The 19,141-nt window shown below is 37.1% G+C and overlaps 1 protein-coding gene across 3 annotated transcripts in view; it reads left to right on the plus strand.

Annotated features, from left to right (window-relative positions):
* Positions 1 to 1,169: 1,169 nt before the first annotated feature.
* CUL4B (cullin 4B) overlaps positions 1,170 to 19,141 on the plus strand; it is a 51,864-nt gene continuing 33,892 nt past the window's right edge. For 2 of the 3 annotated variants that reach the window (XM_073228142.1, XM_073228143.1), the window contains exons 1-11: positions 1,170 to 1,319; positions 2,046 to 2,576; positions 4,659 to 4,774; positions 13,088 to 13,190; positions 13,688 to 13,758; positions 15,402 to 15,475; positions 16,256 to 16,418; positions 16,567 to 16,656; positions 16,957 to 17,039; positions 17,684 to 17,751; positions 19,010 to 19,128. In XM_073228142.1, coding sequence (XP_073084243.1) covers positions 1,292 to 1,319; positions 2,046 to 2,576; positions 4,659 to 4,774; positions 13,088 to 13,190; positions 13,688 to 13,758; positions 15,402 to 15,475; positions 16,256 to 16,418; positions 16,567 to 16,656; positions 16,957 to 17,039; positions 17,684 to 17,751; positions 19,010 to 19,128 — 1,446 coding nt within the window. In that variant the 5' untranslated portion in view covers positions 1,170 to 1,291. Of the gene's footprint in view, positions 1,320 to 1,596; positions 2,577 to 4,658; positions 4,775 to 13,087; positions 13,191 to 13,687; positions 13,759 to 15,401; positions 15,476 to 16,255; positions 16,419 to 16,566; positions 16,657 to 16,956; positions 17,040 to 17,683; positions 17,752 to 19,009; positions 19,129 to 19,141 lie in introns of those variants that run through there. The other variant, XM_073228144.1, reaches the window with a different exon arrangement.

Here is a 19,141-nt window from a genome sequence, read left to right on the forward strand (position 1 = left end):
ACTGCCCAGAAGCCGTTTACCCTCTCCCCTCTTGTCTGTTTGGCAACTCCCACTTTGAGACCCTGAATAAATGTCAATTTTGCTGTGAAACTCTATTCCAGAATTCCCCCACATCTCGTTTCACCTGTTTCCACAGTACTTTGTACATTTCTTATAGTACTTTCATGGAAATCAATTTTAAAACTGTTTTCCCTAATTACCTTTCAATGGCAGGGACCTAGTACGGTGTCTGGCATAGAAAGTCGTTTAATAAATACACGCTTGTTCAGTATTTCTGCAGTTACAACTCACGGTTGGCAAGTTTAGTTTTATTTGACATTGTGTTCTCCCATCCTCCCCCAAATGCCCTCAGGTTAATTTTTTTTTAAAACCCAACAGGGAATTTATAATTTAAATTTACAGTGTTTTGCTAATTTAAGAAATTTCGGTTTCCATTTTAAGGTTTGGGCTGTTGAATACACTGGTAGAAAACATTGACTTTGCCAATATTGTTCTCCTAAAATGTCTGAGATTTGGTAGAAGTGGCTTTGTTTAGTCTGTAAACTACTGGGTTAATGACTGATGGGGCGCGGTTGGGGTTGGTCCTGGGACTTGTGCTATGTTGCGGGGAGGGATGTTAGTTACCTTCCTGTTTCTTGGCTTTAGAATGCCCCCTTAACTCTGGCCAGCCGTCTTAGAAAATGCTCCTGGAAGGTAAAAGGATTTGCAGCTACATTACTGAGAAAGATATCAAAACTCAGACCCTATTCAGTATTGAGTCAGTGGTGTCCTTGACATACAAAGAAACAATTTACAGCTCAACCAAATCACAAAGTCCTTTTCTTTCTAGTTGGGCTCTTTTCCTTTTTCCTTCCGATCTTAACATCATGACAGTCCTCCCTAGCAGCAGGCATAATGGCATGATTATGTTTTTCTCCATTTCGGGTTACTCCCCTTGCCTTGCGACCCCTCCTTATTCCTTTATCTCTTTCAAAGTTTCCATTCTCCGTTCTTACTTTTGACTCCCACTCACCCTCCTTCCCTCCTCCTCTTTTTTCCCAGCTAGCTCACCCCGCCCCTCAGCGTCACCACTTCTCCTCCCCTTTAGGCTCCTTCCCGCTGCTTCTCCCGCCACCCCCCACCCTCCACCTCCGCCCGCCTCGCGTTCAGAAAGCTCCAATCAGGAGCTCCGAAGGTGTCTCGAAGGCCCGCCCCCTCCTCCCTTTCCACTTCTCTTCCCCCCCCCTTTTTCTCCCTCCCCCACCCCCCCACTCAAGTCCTGCGGACCTGGGGGCTTCGGGATCTGGGCGCTATGAAAAGTGTCTGCCCAGTCACTTCCGGTAAGGGCGCTGCGGCGCTAGGCTTCCCGCGAGATCGCTAAGGAGGGGGTGGGAGCTACCGGCGGGCCAGAAGAGCAGAGTGCTGCCAGGGTAGGGGCGCGCAAGCGAGCGCAGGAGCACGAGTGTCTCCGGCGTCCTGGCCGCCGCTTTCCCGCTGCCTCCCCAGGAGCCAGCTCCCCCGCCCCCCGGGCGCCTGCAGTGCTTCTCTCCACCCCTCCATTCCCGGGACCGCCACCGCCCCTCCCTCGCCGCCGCGTGACCGGAAGTAGCGCCATCTTTCGCCTCTTGTGCTATTGACAATAACAAGCCCCGGTTCTCTACCCCCTCCCCCCAACCACGGCGTCTCCCCTCCCGGAGAGAGGGAGAAAAGGAGGAGGAGCTGCAGTCTCAGACTTACTGTGTCGCTTCTGCAGAAAGGGGGGAGAGAGACCGAAAAGCAGGGGACGGGGACGGCGGGACCGTTTACCTGTCTGCCTCCTCATTCGCTCTCCCCCCTCGTTCTGCTCACTCCTGGTGTCAGCCTATCCGCCTTACCAAACCCTCCCATTTCCCCGGTGTAGCCCCCGGCTTCACTTTCCTTCTCGTCCTCTGTGTTTCTCCTCTCTTCTCTCATCCCTTCCCCCTCTAAGCATTGCCACCTTCTCTCCTACACGCGCGCAGGCATATAAACGTAGGTTTTTGATGCTCCTTTGCCTGTTGACCCCGCTATTTTCATGTTTCCAACAGGTTTTTCTTCCCCCAATCCCTCAGCTGCTGCTGCTGCTCAGGAGGTCAGAGCTGCCACTGATGGTAATACCAGCACCACTCCGCCCACCTCTGCCAAGAAGAGAAAGTTAAACAGCAGCAGCAGTAGCAGCAGTAACAGTAGTAACGAGAGAGAAGACTTTGATTCCTCCTCTTCCACTTCTCCTTTACAACCCAGGGATTCGGCATCCCCTTCAACCTCGTCCTTCTGCCTGGGGGTTTCAGTGGCTACTTCCAGCCACGCACCGGTACAGAAGAAGCTGCGTTTTGAAGACACCCTGGAGTTTGTAGGGTTTGATGCGAAGATGGCTGAGGAATCCTCGTCCTCCTCCTCTTCGTCTTCACCAACTGCTGCAACATCTCAGCAGCAGCAACTTAAAAATAAGAGTATATTAATCTCTTCTGTGGCTTCGCATCACGCAAACGGCCTAGCCAAATCTTCTACCACCGCCTCTAGCTTTGCTAACAGCAAGCCTGGCTCTGCTAAGAAGTTAGTGATCAAGAACTTTAAAGGTAACCAAGGCCAAAATCCATAATCACCTGCTAAGGATTTGACACTTGAGCGGTCACGTGGTCTGTGTTAATATACTGAACAGCGTAGAGGTGGTCTAATGTTTTATGTATAATCAGTGAGGTGGAGGGTTCATTTTCCGGGGGTGGTTATTATCCTTGTGCTAAAACGCACCCTGGGTGTTTCTGTGCAGTATTTAGAGGTCTGTCTCAGCCTGTTGTATCTAATCTGTTATTCCTTGTAACACTGACAATCGGTATGATCAATCCGGATTTTACAGGTGAGAAACTTCTAAAGGTTTATTTATTTCAGGTGCTTGAACTTGGACGCTGCTGGGATTTTTATTTTTATGCATCAGTAGGCCAATTCTCTATAATTCCCTATAAATGCAGGTAGCAATGGTGATCTTTTCATGCTCAAAGGTGATTTATAGTTAGATTTATAATATTGAATACTGTATTCTTGAAACTCAATTGTGGAAGCAGTATTTGCTGAAAAGTGTTTATGATCTCTACATCTCTTTCCCAAGGTAGGGTTTGGAAGTGAATGATGCTGTTTGTGCACAAAAGTAGTAACTCTGTACCACACTTGTCTAAAGATAGGAACAGTTACTACATCTGTTTTTTTAAATCACTAAAATGGGTTTTTAAATACCAGCTTTTAGGAACATTTGTTCATTTTGTGTTTGAGATATGCAGTTCAGAGTGTTATGAAGGCTTTGATGCAAATAAAAACCAGCAGTTTTTTAAAGTGTTACTGAGCTGAATTACTTTTTATCTGTTGACTGTGCTTCTGTTTTTTGACTTAAGTTATTTCAACATCTTTAGCTGGCAGGTGATGGTTGGAAAAATGTTTATTAAGTGGAAAACTAAATGAATGAACTAAAGTAATATTTACCAGATAAGTGCCTTGTGGTTAAATGTTAGTATTGAGAAAACTATATTCTCCATGCTTGTGTTTTCAACATTAGTGTGGAAATCATGAATATGCACTATTTTGTGTCAGGCAGAGGGTTATAGTATTGTTTATCTTTAACCTTTTCTTTTTGCTATCACACCTCTCCCATCCCCAGGTTCTCAAAAGTGTTGTAATCTTTCTGAATTAATAGTAGACCTTTCTAAAGTACATACTATTTGTAATTGACTAATGTGTTCACTGTTTCACTTAAAATATATCGATTTAATAGCCAAGGATTTTTAAAAGAGATGAACTATGATCCTAATTGTATTTGCATGTGGGTTTCACAGGCTTTGGTTTTGGGGGAGTTTTTCCCTCTCTCACCTAGAATAAAAACACATTAAGGCATTTGGATGTTCTCATTTAAAAAAATACTCATTGCTGGTGAGTGAAGTTTAAATTAAAGCCTGGATTAAGATGTTTCTTTCCATTCTGAAAATACTACAGGTTCAGGAGTCATTTGGACATTATGATTTTTTAAAATTTCATTCTGCTCGCAAATGTAGTTTAAATTAAGACCTGAATTAAGATGTTTCTCTCCATTTCTGTAGATGCTGCATAAATGTGGGGATCAAACAGACCTGGATTAAAATCCCAGTTTTTCCATTGACTAGCTATGGTGACCTTGGGCAAGCCTTACTAAATGAGTTCCAGCCTCAGTTTTCCCCAGTGGCAAAATAGGGAAGAATAATACCTTTCTCAGGGCATTATTAGGAAAATCAATGTTTATAAAGTATCTTATACATAGTAGGTGCTCAGTATTTTAAATCTCAGGTACAGAATTCATGTTGACAGACTTAGGCTTTACACATGATGGAATAAGATCAGACTTGTTATTTTTTATCTGTCATTCTTTAATTTTTATTTTTTGGAGCGTACAGTCAATAGGAGAAAAAAACCTCACCTTCAGTTTTAATAGGTGAGTCAAAATGACTTAAACCGTATTCTAGCATTTCGAATTTTGTTCTTCATGCTAAATCTAAATACAGTGGTTACTAATATTTAGGTGTAATAATTGTAAAGAACACAACTTACCCTTAAATAGTAATATTATTATTGTATTTTTTGGATCCTTCTGTTACTATATCCTACATATTATTCTGATCTCAACCTTTTATATCATCTAGATAAGCCTAAATTACCAGAAAACTACACAGATGAAACATGGCAGAAACTGAAAGAAGCAGTGGAAGCTATCCAGAATAGTACTTCCATTAAATACAATTTAGAAGAACTCTATCAGGTATGTATCAATGTGGATAGCCAGATTTGGTTGCATAAATTGAGGTGGGATATATATGGATTTAACTTTCTGAAGTACATTCTTATGTAGAGTTTTGGTTCCCTTCAAATTACAATCTCTTGATTAGTTAATGCACTCTTTTATAATCACATATTCTGACATAAACTATGGGTACGTCATATTGGTATAAATTCGGCTTATCTTGGACCCTTCTCATGAGGATCTATAGTTAGGAGTACCTTGTGTAATCTATAGTAGATCCACAGCCTGAATCCCAAAGATGATTTCTGGTGACATGCCATTTCTTTTTCTTGCTCTTTATATTTGTCTTAATCTCCTGGACTACAAGACACACCTTAGTCAAAAAACGTGCAGCAGGTTGTAGTGTAGCGACTTGGTCTGAGGTTCAGGTTTGTTTATTTTGCTTAACAAATGGGTCTGTACTTGAAGTGTTTAATTTAAATAGAACTGTTAAGGGCAGTTACTTCTTCAGATTTCTTGCTACCAAGATATTTTGCCCTGCTGTATTTTTGACACAACCAGTTCAAGATGTTACTTTCCATTATAGTGTCAGCAATTTTGTGTATTAAAAAAACTTCAGAGTCCAATAGCTTGAATTTTTTTTGTATTGATGAATGCTTCGTAAGAAATTACATCAGTTCAGCTATCAAAATTTGTAGTTTTTATCTATTCATTTTAGTTGCAGAGGTGGTATGGTGATGGACAAGCCCATACTACCCAGAGGATTAAGAGTAAGAAGACAGGTTTGGGATCTACTTTTGGCTGTTCTGACCCTTGTGATCTCAAACAAGGAGCTAAACCTCTCTCAGCATCAGGGTCCTCCTCTGTAAAGTAGGGAAAACCAGCTCACAGGGTTGCCTCTAAGAATCAAGTAAGATGTTTGTGGAAAACACCTTGAAGCACTATGATACAGAAATATAAGATGATGTTATTAGTAGAGCTTTTTCGTAAGCCACAGTGTTTTTTCATTGTAATATGTCAGTTGAGATTACCAGTTTTCTGATATGAAAATTAAACAAGTCAGTGCATGTAAAACACTCAAAACGATGCCCAACACATAGTAATGTTGTTCTGTGATGTTATAAGCATTATAATGCTGTATAAATGTCAGGTGGTAGTAATACTAGAGATTACTCAAGGATAAGCCCACCTCATTTGGCTATATTGTTATATGACATGTATGGCTCCTGGGTTGTATACAGTAATAAAAGTAGAATTACGGAATCAGAGTTAGAAAGGCCTTAGAGATCATGTGGTCTAATATCTTTTTTTGTACAGTGTGCATGACAGCCTAGAAAGCACGTTTGTTTTCTGTCATCTCATTTAAGCATTATAGAAACCCTGTGTGAAGTAGATAAGATAGTAGTTATTATCCCCACTCTGTTGATGAGGAAATCTCAGAGAAGTTAACACACCCAGAGTCATATATTGGCAGTACAGGGGACTTAAGTGGAAATGCCCAAGTTTCTAGTCCAGTATACTTCCACTACCATGCTGCCTCACTAATGCACCACAGCACTTCAGATACCTCTGTAGTGCACTATTTGAAGCAAAGTTTTACTTTAGGAAGAAAACTCTTTTGTCACCAAAGAAGGTAATTTTTTTCAGTCATGCATGTATGTGGTGTTTATCTAGGTATGCTGGTATACAGCATCTCTAACTTCAATGTGTTAATTTCATGTTCATAACATACTGATTGAGGTTGTTAATGAACACTATTTACTTCACCTTGAATATTTTTCTTAGAGCTTTGGGGTTCAAAAGTATTTTTCCTGATAAATTGATTCTGTTAGATCTGTTTGTATTTCAAGAGTTCATAGCTTACATTTTTTGTGTTTTTCCTTTTTTGTACTTCAGAATTCTACCTGCTGTTGCTCAAATTACATTTTTTTAGCCTAAAATTGGTTACAACTTATCACTCTTGGTGTTTCTCATAGTATTTCACTATGTTAGTTCTTAATTACATCTATAATAAATTCAAAAGCATTTATTTCTACTACTCTTGTTGTTTTTGACCTTAATTTTATAAATGTTCCTTTGGATTGGTCTCTGAAAGATTATTTTGAGATGTTCTGAGTTCAAAAAAGAGGATAAAAGGATAAAAGGGAATAAAATTATTTTTGTGCTCTCTGGGTTTCAGGTGCTTGTTTGATTTTGATTAGTTGATATGTAATATAAAATACTTTGCGAAAATGGAAACAATGTAGAAGTAGGTAGAATACCAAACAAAAGTTCTCCAAATCCGTCATTCCCCCATCCCACCCTCTGTTCCTGAAGTGAACATTTATTTGGCATGTATCTATGCAGAACTTTTTTCTATGCATGCAAAAGCATTTTGCTTTAAAGCTTAAGCACAGAAGTCCCTAGTGTGGACTGCATGTACTGCCTCCCAAGTTTTTAATTTCTAGAAAAGAACATGCTTTTCTGAGTACATCTGCACTCAGTAAACGAACACTGTCTTTTAAGTAAGAATTGTACCTGAGTTTAAAAATCACCTGTCTTTGACAACCTTGAAATCTTGTATAAGTGTGAGGGAATGGTTAATGTTTTGGTTGGGGGTTTTTTTTTGTTTGACCTAGATAGGTATGCACTGACTTGATTTGATCCAGCCTGCCTTAGTTTAGAGATCAGCCACTCATGACAACTTTGTGTGAATTACTTCTCTAAACCTTGGTTTCCTTATTTGCAAAATGGGGAGGCTGACACTACCTATATGGCAGGGTTGTTCAGTTGTAAATAAAATAAAAAGTACTCATTACAGTACCTGCTATATATTGATCGGTGTCATCAATGCCGATGATGATAAGTGAGTCTTTTTTTTCCCTTTGTCTCCCTTTTTAAAAAAATTCATTTTGTTATCATTAGTCTATAATTACATGAAGAACATTATGTTTACTAGACCCCCTCCTTCACCAAGTCCCCCCTCACAAACCCCACTACAGTCACTGTCCATCAGCATAGTAAGATGCTGTAGAATCACTACTTGTCTCCTCTGTGCTGTACTTCCCTCCCTATGCCCCCCCACATTATACATGCTAATTGTAAAGCCCCCTTTCTTTTCCCCCCCTTATCCCTCCCTTCCCACCCATCCTCCCGAGTCCCTTTCCCTTTGGTAACTGTTAGTCCATTCTTGGGTTCTGTGATTCTGCTGCTGTTTTGTTCCTTCAGTTTTTTCTTTGTTCTTATACTCCACATATGAGTGAAATCATTTGGTACTTGTCTTTCTCCGCCTGGCTTATTTCACTGAGCATAATACCCTCTAGCTCCATCCATGTCGTTGCAAATGGTAGGATCTGTTTTCTTCTTATGGCTGAATAATATTCCATTGTGTATATGTACCACCTCTTCTTTATCCATTCATCTACTGATGGGCACCTAGATTGCTTCCATTTCTTGGGTATTGTAAATAGTGCTGCGATAAACATAGGGGTGCATCTGTCTTTTTCAAACTGGGCTGCTGCATTCTTAGGGTAAATTCCTAGAAATGGAGTTCCTGGGTCAAATGGTATTTCTATTTTGAGCTTTTTGAGGAACCTCCATACGACTTTCCACAATGGTTGAACTAATTTACATTCCCACCAGCAGTGTAGGAGGGTTCCCCTTTCTCCACAACCTCACCAACATTTGTTGTTGTTTTGTCTTTTGGATGTTGGCGATCCTTACTGGTATGAGGTGATATCTCCTTGTGGTTTTAATTTGCATTTCTCTGAAGTGAGTCTTTTTTAAAAGGTTAATTTTTATTTTAAGATTGCATTTTATTATATAGTCCTCTGGGCCAGAACAGCTGGCTGATAAATAGATTACTTTTCAAATGTCCATCAGTAGATTCCATTAGCCAAATTGAAAAAATAATAGAAAAAGAGGGGAACTCTCTAGGAACAGTGTACTTTTGCACTTCTCAAGAATGTCTTGTTTTTACATGTGGTGTCTTAATAGGTGGAATTTTGGTTTTGGCATGTGACTTTTTTTACTAAGTAATATTTTAAATAATGGGATTTAGTTTATCTGTTAACAAACAGGACCTCTTGTTTGGCTAGCTTTTTGTGAAAGAAATCTTAAATAATGAACCTTTATTTAATGATGCATTTATTGAGTAGCTGACCATAAGACTGGAAGCAAGTAGTGCGTCCACCTCAGTAAAAGTTATTATCTGTTGTAAACCTGGTTGCTTAAGCAGTCAGTGGGTAGTTAGAGTAGTTAGATTCTTAGCAGAGATGCCTAGCTGTCATATTCCATGTAAGTTTAACTGTTGTCACTCTGTTGACGTTTATAAACTTAATCTGTCACAGTATATATTGCTCTTTTTACTGAATGTTAATCAGTTCTATGCCTGCTGTTTAAAAAACTGTGCAACTACAAATTCTTAGATCTTGGTAATTTCATTCCATTTTATTTAAGTCCTTTTAACTAGATGTAAAAAGAAAGATGATTTAGGTTTCATTAGTTGGCTTCCTTTCTGCAAATGTTTAGTTTTTTATATATTTTGAGTATTATAGCCATTTTTATAGATGTAAAAAAATAGTTTAGGTTTTATAGCTGTATCACTTGTTGAAAAGTTTTGTGATGTGCTTTTCTTTCTTCAAGCATGGTTTGAAGAATTAAGACCCAGTCCATTAGGCCAGTGACCAGAGTTCAGCACCCTGGTGGGAAGTTAATCTTTCTCAGAAAATTTCTAGATTTCCTCCCTTACCATGTTTAATTCTTTATTATTTTTGTGATCTTTTTTTAATTGTTATTTTAATCCTCTTCATTTTTTATTCTAGTTCTCTCACCCTTATTGCCACTCCTTCCCTGGTCTCGAATGCAACCTTTTATGTCCTTGCTGTTTCTTAAACCCTATATTTCCCAAAGCATCACATTTTACAAACTGTAGCTCTGCATTTCATTTGCTATACATTTATGTTTTCTTTGGAGTGCGTTTTTGCTTTTTGTTTGTTTTTTTTCAAATATGATTTTGATGTGACATGGATGGATTTTGTATGGAAGGGGCTGAAGTTTGGAGGAATAAAGGTTAAATTTTGCTAGAATGTTTTTATTTTATACCTGACTACCTTCAGAAAGGATGTAAGGCAGCATATTTACCACTAATGATTGAGAGCTTAAGTGAAAAGAGTTTTATTTAGAGGATGTGTGAAACTATCTATAATCTGTTTAATGTAAATAGTTGCCCGTGAAATGAGGTTATTTTACTAATTAGTTATACTAGATCAAACTTCAGGGGTTTCCCTAGTGTTTACTGAAATGTAAAATAATTAATACATTTCTGAAAGTGCATTTCAAAGATTGACTTAGCACTTTCTATTTCATGTTTCTATCCCAGCCCCTAATGGGATATAGAGTATTAAGTAAACACACACTCAGTCCGTATTGAATCAGTGACTGATTACTGTTGTGCAAAGCTGGACAGATGCCATGGGCCTATAGAGATCACCTAGTCCTTGCCACTAAGGTGCATATTCTAGTAGGTTCCTGATAGTGGTTTGTGACCAGCATTTTTTTAAAGAAATAAAATAGAAAATATCAGAGTATATCACACATAGTAATGATAAGTGTACTTTCATGAAAATTTTGTTTCAATTACATTAACTTATTTTTATGTACAATTGATTGTGACATAAAATGTGTTTTTTAGTGTGGCTTGTCAAAAAATTTTTGGAAGCCATTTTTTAGGCAACACACAACTGCTTCAAACAAACCTTCCTTATAAGTGAGGAAAGCAGAGTGTTTAGATCACAGGGTATGTGGAAGATTATAAACAGCCATAAATGGCAAGATTGAACCTTGAATACCATGCTAAAAAGTCTCGTGGTAGGGAAGGTGAAAGGGTTTTATTGTGTGAGGCAAGTATTTAAGTTTTTTGAATAGTTAATATATTCATCTGATTCAAAGTCCAAAACATATTACAGAGCGTGTAATGAAAAGTTTCATTTCCATTCCATCCTCCAACCCTTCTTCCCCACTGCTATTTTCCCTCTCCACAAACATTAGTTTTGGGGTTATCTTTCTGGAGATACTTCATGTATAAACAACTCTGTGTTTTTATTCATTTTATCTTTTTTATGTAAGTGATAGTAGACCCGTGCACCATACTGCACAATTCAGTCCTTTGTATTGTTTATGGGATTTCTTCCTAATAGCACATGAAGTGCTTGATGGGAGGCTTTCAAAGAAGGGAAATTACTAGATCTGGTCTATATGTTAAGAAGCAGTCAAAGCTTAAATTGGCGAAGCAGAGTGTTCTCTTCCAACTTGACCTTCAAAACTCACCTTAGATGCTCCTGCCTTTCCTGCTTTTCTTGCCTCTTAACATCTTAAACCATCCTCCAACTAAACACACGTGAGACTGTAAACATAAAACCCAGGTTAATCCTCTGTTTCCCACTATTTCCACTAGCTCTTTATCCATTTCCCTCAGGGTCTTTGGGACTCTACCTATTTACCTACACACAGGAATCCTTACATGACTTGCCCCTGCTCTAAATACTAGGTTGGGGCCTTGCCTGCCTGCTTATCCCCATTTTAGCACATAGCACAGGATATTGTAACTGTATGTTTTCTGGCCAGTTTTCTTATTACAGTGTAAGCCCCTTCTATGTGCAGGACACATTGCTAGCTTTAAGTAGATCAGATTTTTTAATATTTACTATATTCACCTGGTTCAAAGCACAAGTATTAACATGTAGATAAATGAGCATATGGTCTCTATCCTTATGGAGAATTGAGGGACAGATTATATACATAAAAAGATGCAGTGTTGACTCAGTGACAAGTCAGTGTGGTATGATTGGTGATAGTGCCAGGTGAGTCACTGGTAGCTGAGGCAGTTAAGGAAAGTTTACTGGAAGAAGTGGGGCCTGGCCAAGTAGTAAGGGAAAATAGTATCATGTGTGAGAAGATAGGTCCAGTGAGAACTACTACATGGTTCTTGAGAAAGGAACCAGCAGAAGAGAGTGGGAGAAGTAGGAGTTGGAGAAGCACTAGAAGTGGGAAATGTGGAGAAGATGAATTCTGAAGACAGAATCTAAGCAGGGAAATGAGAAATGCTCAGATAATAAGTCACTCAAAAGGAACACCAAGAAACAGTGAGAATCTGAAGGAGGAAGGGGGAAGAATCCATAGAGGACCAATGGGAACAGAGAGGCACATGAAATAAACAAAAATGCACCCTTTAGACATTTGTGGCCTAGCCCAAGGCCATATGGGAAGTGGCCAGTAGAGACTCAGCTTTCTTATTTGTCCCCAGCTGCTGGGTCTAATTGGCCTGCTGTTTCCTGGTAAGGTGCACTGACTTTCCTCCAGTGGTATTATTTGCTAACTTACTCACTGGACCCACTTACAGGGATATGACTTCCAACTACATATTTAAAAAATTCCACTTCAACCAGCAGAACCTGGATGCTCCCTTCTCCCTTTGAGTCAGTTTCAATGGAATTTTTGCCTTTTGTTGTGGTGAAAAAGGAATCCTGGTGTTATACTTAAGTCATTACTAGTTGGGATTGTAGATTGTTGGTTCATCCAAAGACTTGTGCTGTGTCATTTTACTTTTGAAAGTCTTGATACATAAAGCAAGAAACTCACTGAAATCTAAAGTTTGTCCTTTGGGGATCTGAGTAAAAAAAACCACCAATCCAACTACTAGAATGAAGTACAATACAGTTATTTCTATTGTAATTAATGTTTATTCAGTTGTTCAGATTTTAAAATCTGTAGTTAAATATCCTTAAACTGAAATGTTGGAGAAAAATACTTAATGTTTAGTTACATCCTACTTATAATAACTGCTATCAATAATTTATGAATTGTTCTGTTTAGGAAAACCAAAGAAAGTATAAGTAAGTAATTCAATGATGGTTCAGCTGCACAACTCACAACTCATCTCATAAACAATTGGTAAAATTATTTTTCAAACTCAAAATTGAATTCTGCTTATAAAAATAATTAACATGTTAAGGACAAGACACTATTTATATGTAATAGTTGCTATAAATTGGGTATCTTCACATCCAATGATGTATTTGGCTTGATTACCTCCACCCTTAACCTGTACAGCCATAATAAATATATTATTCTGTGTATGTGTGTGTGTGTGTTGGGGGTTTTTGGTACAATACATTGGTTATGGAAAAGTTCACCCACATTGATATTTTGTTGTTTTACTTCATGTTTTAAGTGGAGGAAGAGCCTTTTTTATAAATTGACATGATAAAGATAACAAAATAAGAGTTTCAAGTAAATAATCAGACTCCCCTCCTCTCATTCTCACCTTAAACAATTATGTGTTTAATCTTGAAGGCTGTAGAAAATCTCTGTTCATACAAGATTTCTGCAAACTTGTACAAACAGCTGAGACAGATTTGTGAAGATCACATCAAAGCACAAATTCACCAGTTCAGAGAATATCCTTTTAAAAACAAAAAACTTGCATTTTCATCTTCTCCCTTGCTCCCTATCCCTCACTGATTTAAGCCAGCTTGAAATGGAGTGGTTGTGTTTTGTATATTTGTTATTTTTGTTCATTTTCCTTCTAGGGAAAGAAGAAACAATTTTGACTTCAGCTTTAATTAGGTCCAAATCTACTTTGTGGTTTCAGTGTAAATAAGATGCCCTTATGTCTTTACTCTTTTTGTCCTAGCAAATTTCCACTTGAAAAAAAAAGGGAAAACATAAACTGAAAGCACAATACTCAGTTATATCTAAGACTTGTTTTTAAAGGTATTTTTTAGTGAGACCTAAATTTTTTATGGTTTAAAAAATAAACATTTTGTTCTATAATTAAGTGCTGTATTGTTTCACAAGTAAGTATGTAATGTTCCATATTTAAGACAAATGTGCTCTTACATTGCATCTATTACTTGTACTAAGCACTGTAAAATATCCTTAACATATATCTCAAGGATTCATTGGATAGTGTTCTTTTTCTAAAGAAGATTGATCGATGCTGGCAAAACCACTGCAGACAAATGGTAAGCTGAAAAAAGTATCCCATTATAGCTAAATATTGTAGTTAAAAAAATTAATTTCTTCCAATACAGGAATGTTAGTTTTAAAAGATTTGCAGTAAGGGGGACCACCTCAGTATCTGTTCTTGTCCTAAATTGGAAACTAATTTTGGTTGAGTTAAGTAAACCAACATTTTAGAGGGACTTGCACCTTAGGATGATTTTAATTTTTGTCACACTTAACCAAATAGTATTTATCTCATGAAAAATTTTATATTCTGTCTGTCAGCCTTGATGGATATCCTGACCACTACGGTTGACCCATAAATAACAGGATTGTTGACCCTGACCTGTGCAGTTGAAAATCCACGTATAACTTTTAATTCACCAAAAATTTACTAATATCCCACTGTTGATTTTACGGTAGTAAATGATAAAGTAGACAAGTATCTACATACACTTTATGCATTCATGGCATACCTTTCTCTTAATTTTTTCAACATTTCTTCTAGGCTACGCAGTTTACAAATTTTTTCATCTTGTCACAAATCTCCAAAAAATTCCCCAATATGTTTATTTTTAAAAATCCATGTAAGTGGACTTGCACAGTTCAAACACATGTTTTTCAAGGGTCAGCTATACTTCATTACCTGTGAAGGTACTTGATGGTCCTGTATTTTATCTTATACAGATCATAATAACCGTTTATTTTTTTATTTTTTATTTTGTGATTTTTCTTTTTTCTTTTCTTTTTAATTAAGGTATCATTGATAGACAATCTAATGAAGGTTTCACATGAGCAGCACTGTGATTTCAATATTCACCCCTATTATCAAGTTCCCCACCCCCACCCCATTGCAGTCACTATCCATCAGCATAGTAAGATGCTACAGAGTCATTACTTGTCTTCTCTGTGCTGTACTACCTTCCTTGTGGCCTACCTATATTGTGAGGGCTAATTATAATGCCCCTTAATATCCCCTTCTCCCTCCCTCCCCACCTGCCCTCCCCAACCCCTTCCCTTTAGTAACTGCTAGTCCTTTCTTGGAGTTTGTGAGTCTGCTGCTGTTTTGTTCTTTCAGTTTTGCTTTGTTGTTATACTCTACAAATGCGTAAAATCATTTGGTACTTTTCATTCTCTGCCTAGCTTATTTCACTGAGCATAATACACTCTAGCTCCATCCATGTTGCAAATGGGAGAATTTCTTTTCTTTTTATGTCTGAATAATATTCCATTGTATAACCTTTTCTTTTTAATCCAGTATACCTATATTCTGTTAAATTAAAAATCTTAAAAATCCATCCCCAACCCCAGATACCATATACACAATTTAAGGCAGCAGCATCCTGAGTGCTATTTCTGAGGAAGATTTGTATGTGTGTTCCTTTGAGTCCCTGTTTTTATTTTCAGTTACTTCCCAAGTTGCAAAGTCATAGGCCCATTTTAAGTATCCTTTTTCTGGAAACTGCAGTGAGGATTAAGACAGTAGAATAGTTTCGTAAAAATAGTAATGGTGTATATACAGTAGATGTGTTGATCTGTATGTTTAATACTACTAGTCTATATATACACAGGTGAACCCTGCAACTTTATTCTTATTTTATTGAGAGTGAATATTTCAACTTCATAAAATATATAAATTATTTGATTTCTTTTTCATTGGCAGATCATGATCAGGAGCATTTTTTTGTTTCTGGATAGAACTTACGTTCTTCAGAATTCAATGCTACCCTCCATTTGGTAAGGATGCCAGAAAAAGATTATGGAACGATTTGTCAGAAATCATAGTCAAATCTTAACTACACTTATGGAAGAGAGTGATACTGTGAATAGTCTTCTAAAAGCCCACATTTAGCTTCAAAACTTACATTTATAGCAGTTTTACCTTTTTAATTATGTTTTGCCTAAGCTAATATTGGAGAGAACATTCCCTGAGCATATATATAATAATTTATGAAGTTTTTTTGTTAGCCAGGGGGATGAAGTTTGCTCTGGACTACCTATGAGTGTGTGTCATTTTTGTTGCTAATCAAGAGTTTTAACATTATTATGGCAAATTCCATGAATAAATGAAAATAAAATTGTATGATGAGCTCTTCTCCCCATTTGCCTAGCATCTACCTATAGCGGTTATCAGAGAGTGTACTGATTTTTGAGTACTGAAGCTTGATGACAAATGACCAGTGAAGCCTTCATTACCAGTACATTGAAGACCATTTTATATCTTTTAACTAATATTGTTTCTTAATTTAACCAAGGAAGAAATCCACCAAAGGAAATAATATAACAAAACTTAGTTATGGAAGAAGACAAGAATTTAGCTTTATGTCTCGTTAGAGATAAAATGAGTGTCCTGTATGCTTTGATCTAATAATGTTCTCTAAAATGTGTGGAATTTATCTTTTTACCATTGCTGCTTTGAAGTCTGTCACCCTAATTAACATGTGGTGAGAAGTTAAGCAAGCCTCTCCAGAAGTAGTATTGTCAATTAATTTAGATTATATATTGTTTTTGTTTTAGGGACATGGGACTGGAGTTATTTAGGGCTCATATTATAAGTGATCAGAAAGTCCAGAATAAGACAATTGATGGCATTCTTCTCTTGATTGAGAGGGAAAGAAATGGTGAAGCAATTGATAGAAGTTTACTCCGAAGCCTTTTAAGCATGCTTTCTGATTTGCAAGTAAGTTAACTACTTCACTTACAACAGAGCTGATTGGTATTCCTAGTTTGGTATTTAAAAACCAAATTCATAGTACTATTCACATAGAGGACATTCAGTAAATACTTGCTGAATAAGTGAACTTCTTCATTTTGTTCTTCGTTCTCAGATTTATCAAGATTCTTTTGAACAACGATTTTTGGAAGAAACTAACCGGCTTTATGCAGCTGAAGGCCAAAAATTAATGCAGGAAAGAGAGGTATTTAAAACTCACGACTAATAAATCCACGGTGTCTCACAATAGAGCTTTCCTTGATAGAACATAAACTGCCCCTGCATTTACCTTCCCAACATGGTGATGCTCTTCTCTCACTTGGGTGCTCCTTTCTTTTCTCTCTTCTTAAAGGCCAGAATTCTGGATCATAAACTCTACCTATAATTTTACATATGACTCAACTCTGTCATCTTTGACAGGGCTGCTCCCAGGATCTTTTGGACTTGACTTTTTCTGAATGATTTATGGGGAGAAAAACAATAATATAAAAAACTGTCTTTGTAGGTTCCTGAATATCTTCATCATGTTAACAAACGTCTAGAAGAAGAAGCAGACAGACTTATTACTTACTTAGATCAGACCACCCAGTAAGTATTACATGCTTAGTCTAATAGCCTTAACCTGTGCTGTTCAATCATTTAAAGCCCTTTCAGCATTCCCAAACCTGTTCCTCTTAGTAACTAGTTTTGGATGTGATTTGAGATTTTTAACAATTGTTTTCATAACACAAAGTTCAAGTTGTTCTTTTCCTTAATTAGATTTAATCAGTATTTGATTATGGCTGTGTGTATGTGTTTAGGACATAGTTTAAAAATAGTATTAGAAGCTAATGTGATCTTTGAAATCTTCAGGTTGAATAAAATTCTTAGAAGGAACTGTTTCTGTGCTTTCCTAAACCAACCAAGGAATTCCTGTAAACAGCATAGATAACTTCTTTGCCTTCCTAGTAAAAAGAGAGAAACTTGGAAAAAGCCATTTTATATCTTTGAACTAATCTTGCCAGTGCAAGACTATGGAAATACTATTTCATGATGTAAATCAAATTCTGAAATACACAGTATTTTCCTTTTAGGCATAAAGTAGGGGAACTCTGATCACCAATAAATTTATACATAGGATGGGAATATTCAAATTAACATAAAACAAGCTATTTACGTTTTTTTGCCCAGGAGGGGCTTTAAATTTTCAGCAAATTCAAATGTCAATAATTCTAAACTTTTTTTCCTTGTAGGAAGTCATTAATTGCTACTGTAGAAAAACAGCTTCTAGGTGAACACTTAACAGCAATTCTTCAGAAAGGTAATTGGCCATTTATAAATAAGAGATTACTTTTAAAATGGTAGCAGCAAACAAGTAGAAAAAATTTTAAAGATTACTCTTTTAAAAGATTGACAGTATGTGGCTGCATTTCTGAGAATGGACACATCCCTTCTTCCATATTCATCACAGTAAACTTAGAGGAGGTGCCCTTTTCTTTAACTTAAAGTCACAGGAACTGAGAGGAGAGGTGTCCACCAACACCAGTAAAGAAACAGTGGTAATTTGGGAAATCTTGACTTAATTTGTAAGACTACAGTAAGGAATGGCATTCCTTTTTACACTATTTTTGTTCACAGCGTGTAAAACTAAGCACTTGTACTAATCCCAAGTGATCTTAAGAGTGTACCCTAAATTTTGACAATGCCACGAATAGGCAAAAGTCTTACCTTCCTCTTCAAACCATTGTGTATTTTGTATAAAATTGATATATTTTAGAACTTCAACACAATTACACTGTTATTTCATTCTGAAAAATCAATTTATTAGAACCTCATTTAAACGTGGCCTATTAACTCCAAGAAGGGACTAGCGGTTACCAAAGGGGAGGGATGGGGGAGGGTGGGTCAGGAGGGAGGGAGATGGGGATTGAGGGGTATTATGTTTCGTACACGTGGTGTGAGGGGTCACGGGGAAAACAGTGTAGCACAGAGAAGGCAAACAGTCAATCTGTGGCATCTTACTACACTGATGGACAATGACTGCAATGGGGCATGGGGGGACTCGATAAAATGGGTGAATGTAGTAACTACATTGTTTTTCTTGTGAAACCTTCATAAGAGTGTATATTAATGATACCTTAATAAAAAAAAACTTGGCCTATTAATGCATAGTTTTTGATATACCACAGCCAGATCCAATACTCTGAAATATAGCTACATACATTAATTAATGCCTGATATAATATGGCTACTGCACACAAGTTACTTATGCATGTTTATGTAAACTAGTGTTTATAGATTGGTTTATACATCTGATCTACCATGCTAAATGGCACAAACCCTTTCTTTTTATATAGACTAAAGTTAGGGTTTTTAAAAAATTTATATATAGACTAACATTCCCTGTATTTATTTTTCACTTGGAAAAGTGATTGTCTGAGTTTAATTCTAAACAGATCTCCATGATAAAATTTATAGATTATTTATAGTTCAGACCAGTATTTTAATAACTAATTTTCATTAAAATATCTGACATTTTTGTTCAATGCTTTTTAATGCTAAAATGTTTGAAAATTCAGGTTTAAATAACCTCCTTGATGAAAACCGAATTCAAGATTTATCTCTCCTGTATCAGCTCTTCAGTAGAGTTCGAGGTGGAGTTCAGGTTCTCTTGCAGCAGTGGATTGAGTACATTAAGGTATTAACAGTTA

The sequence above is a fragment of the Manis javanica genome, chromosome X, assembly GCF_040802235.1.
Source record: "Manis javanica isolate MJ-LG chromosome X, MJ_LKY, whole genome shotgun sequence".
Lineage (NCBI taxonomy): Eukaryota > Metazoa > Chordata > Mammalia > Pholidota > Manidae > Manis > Manis javanica.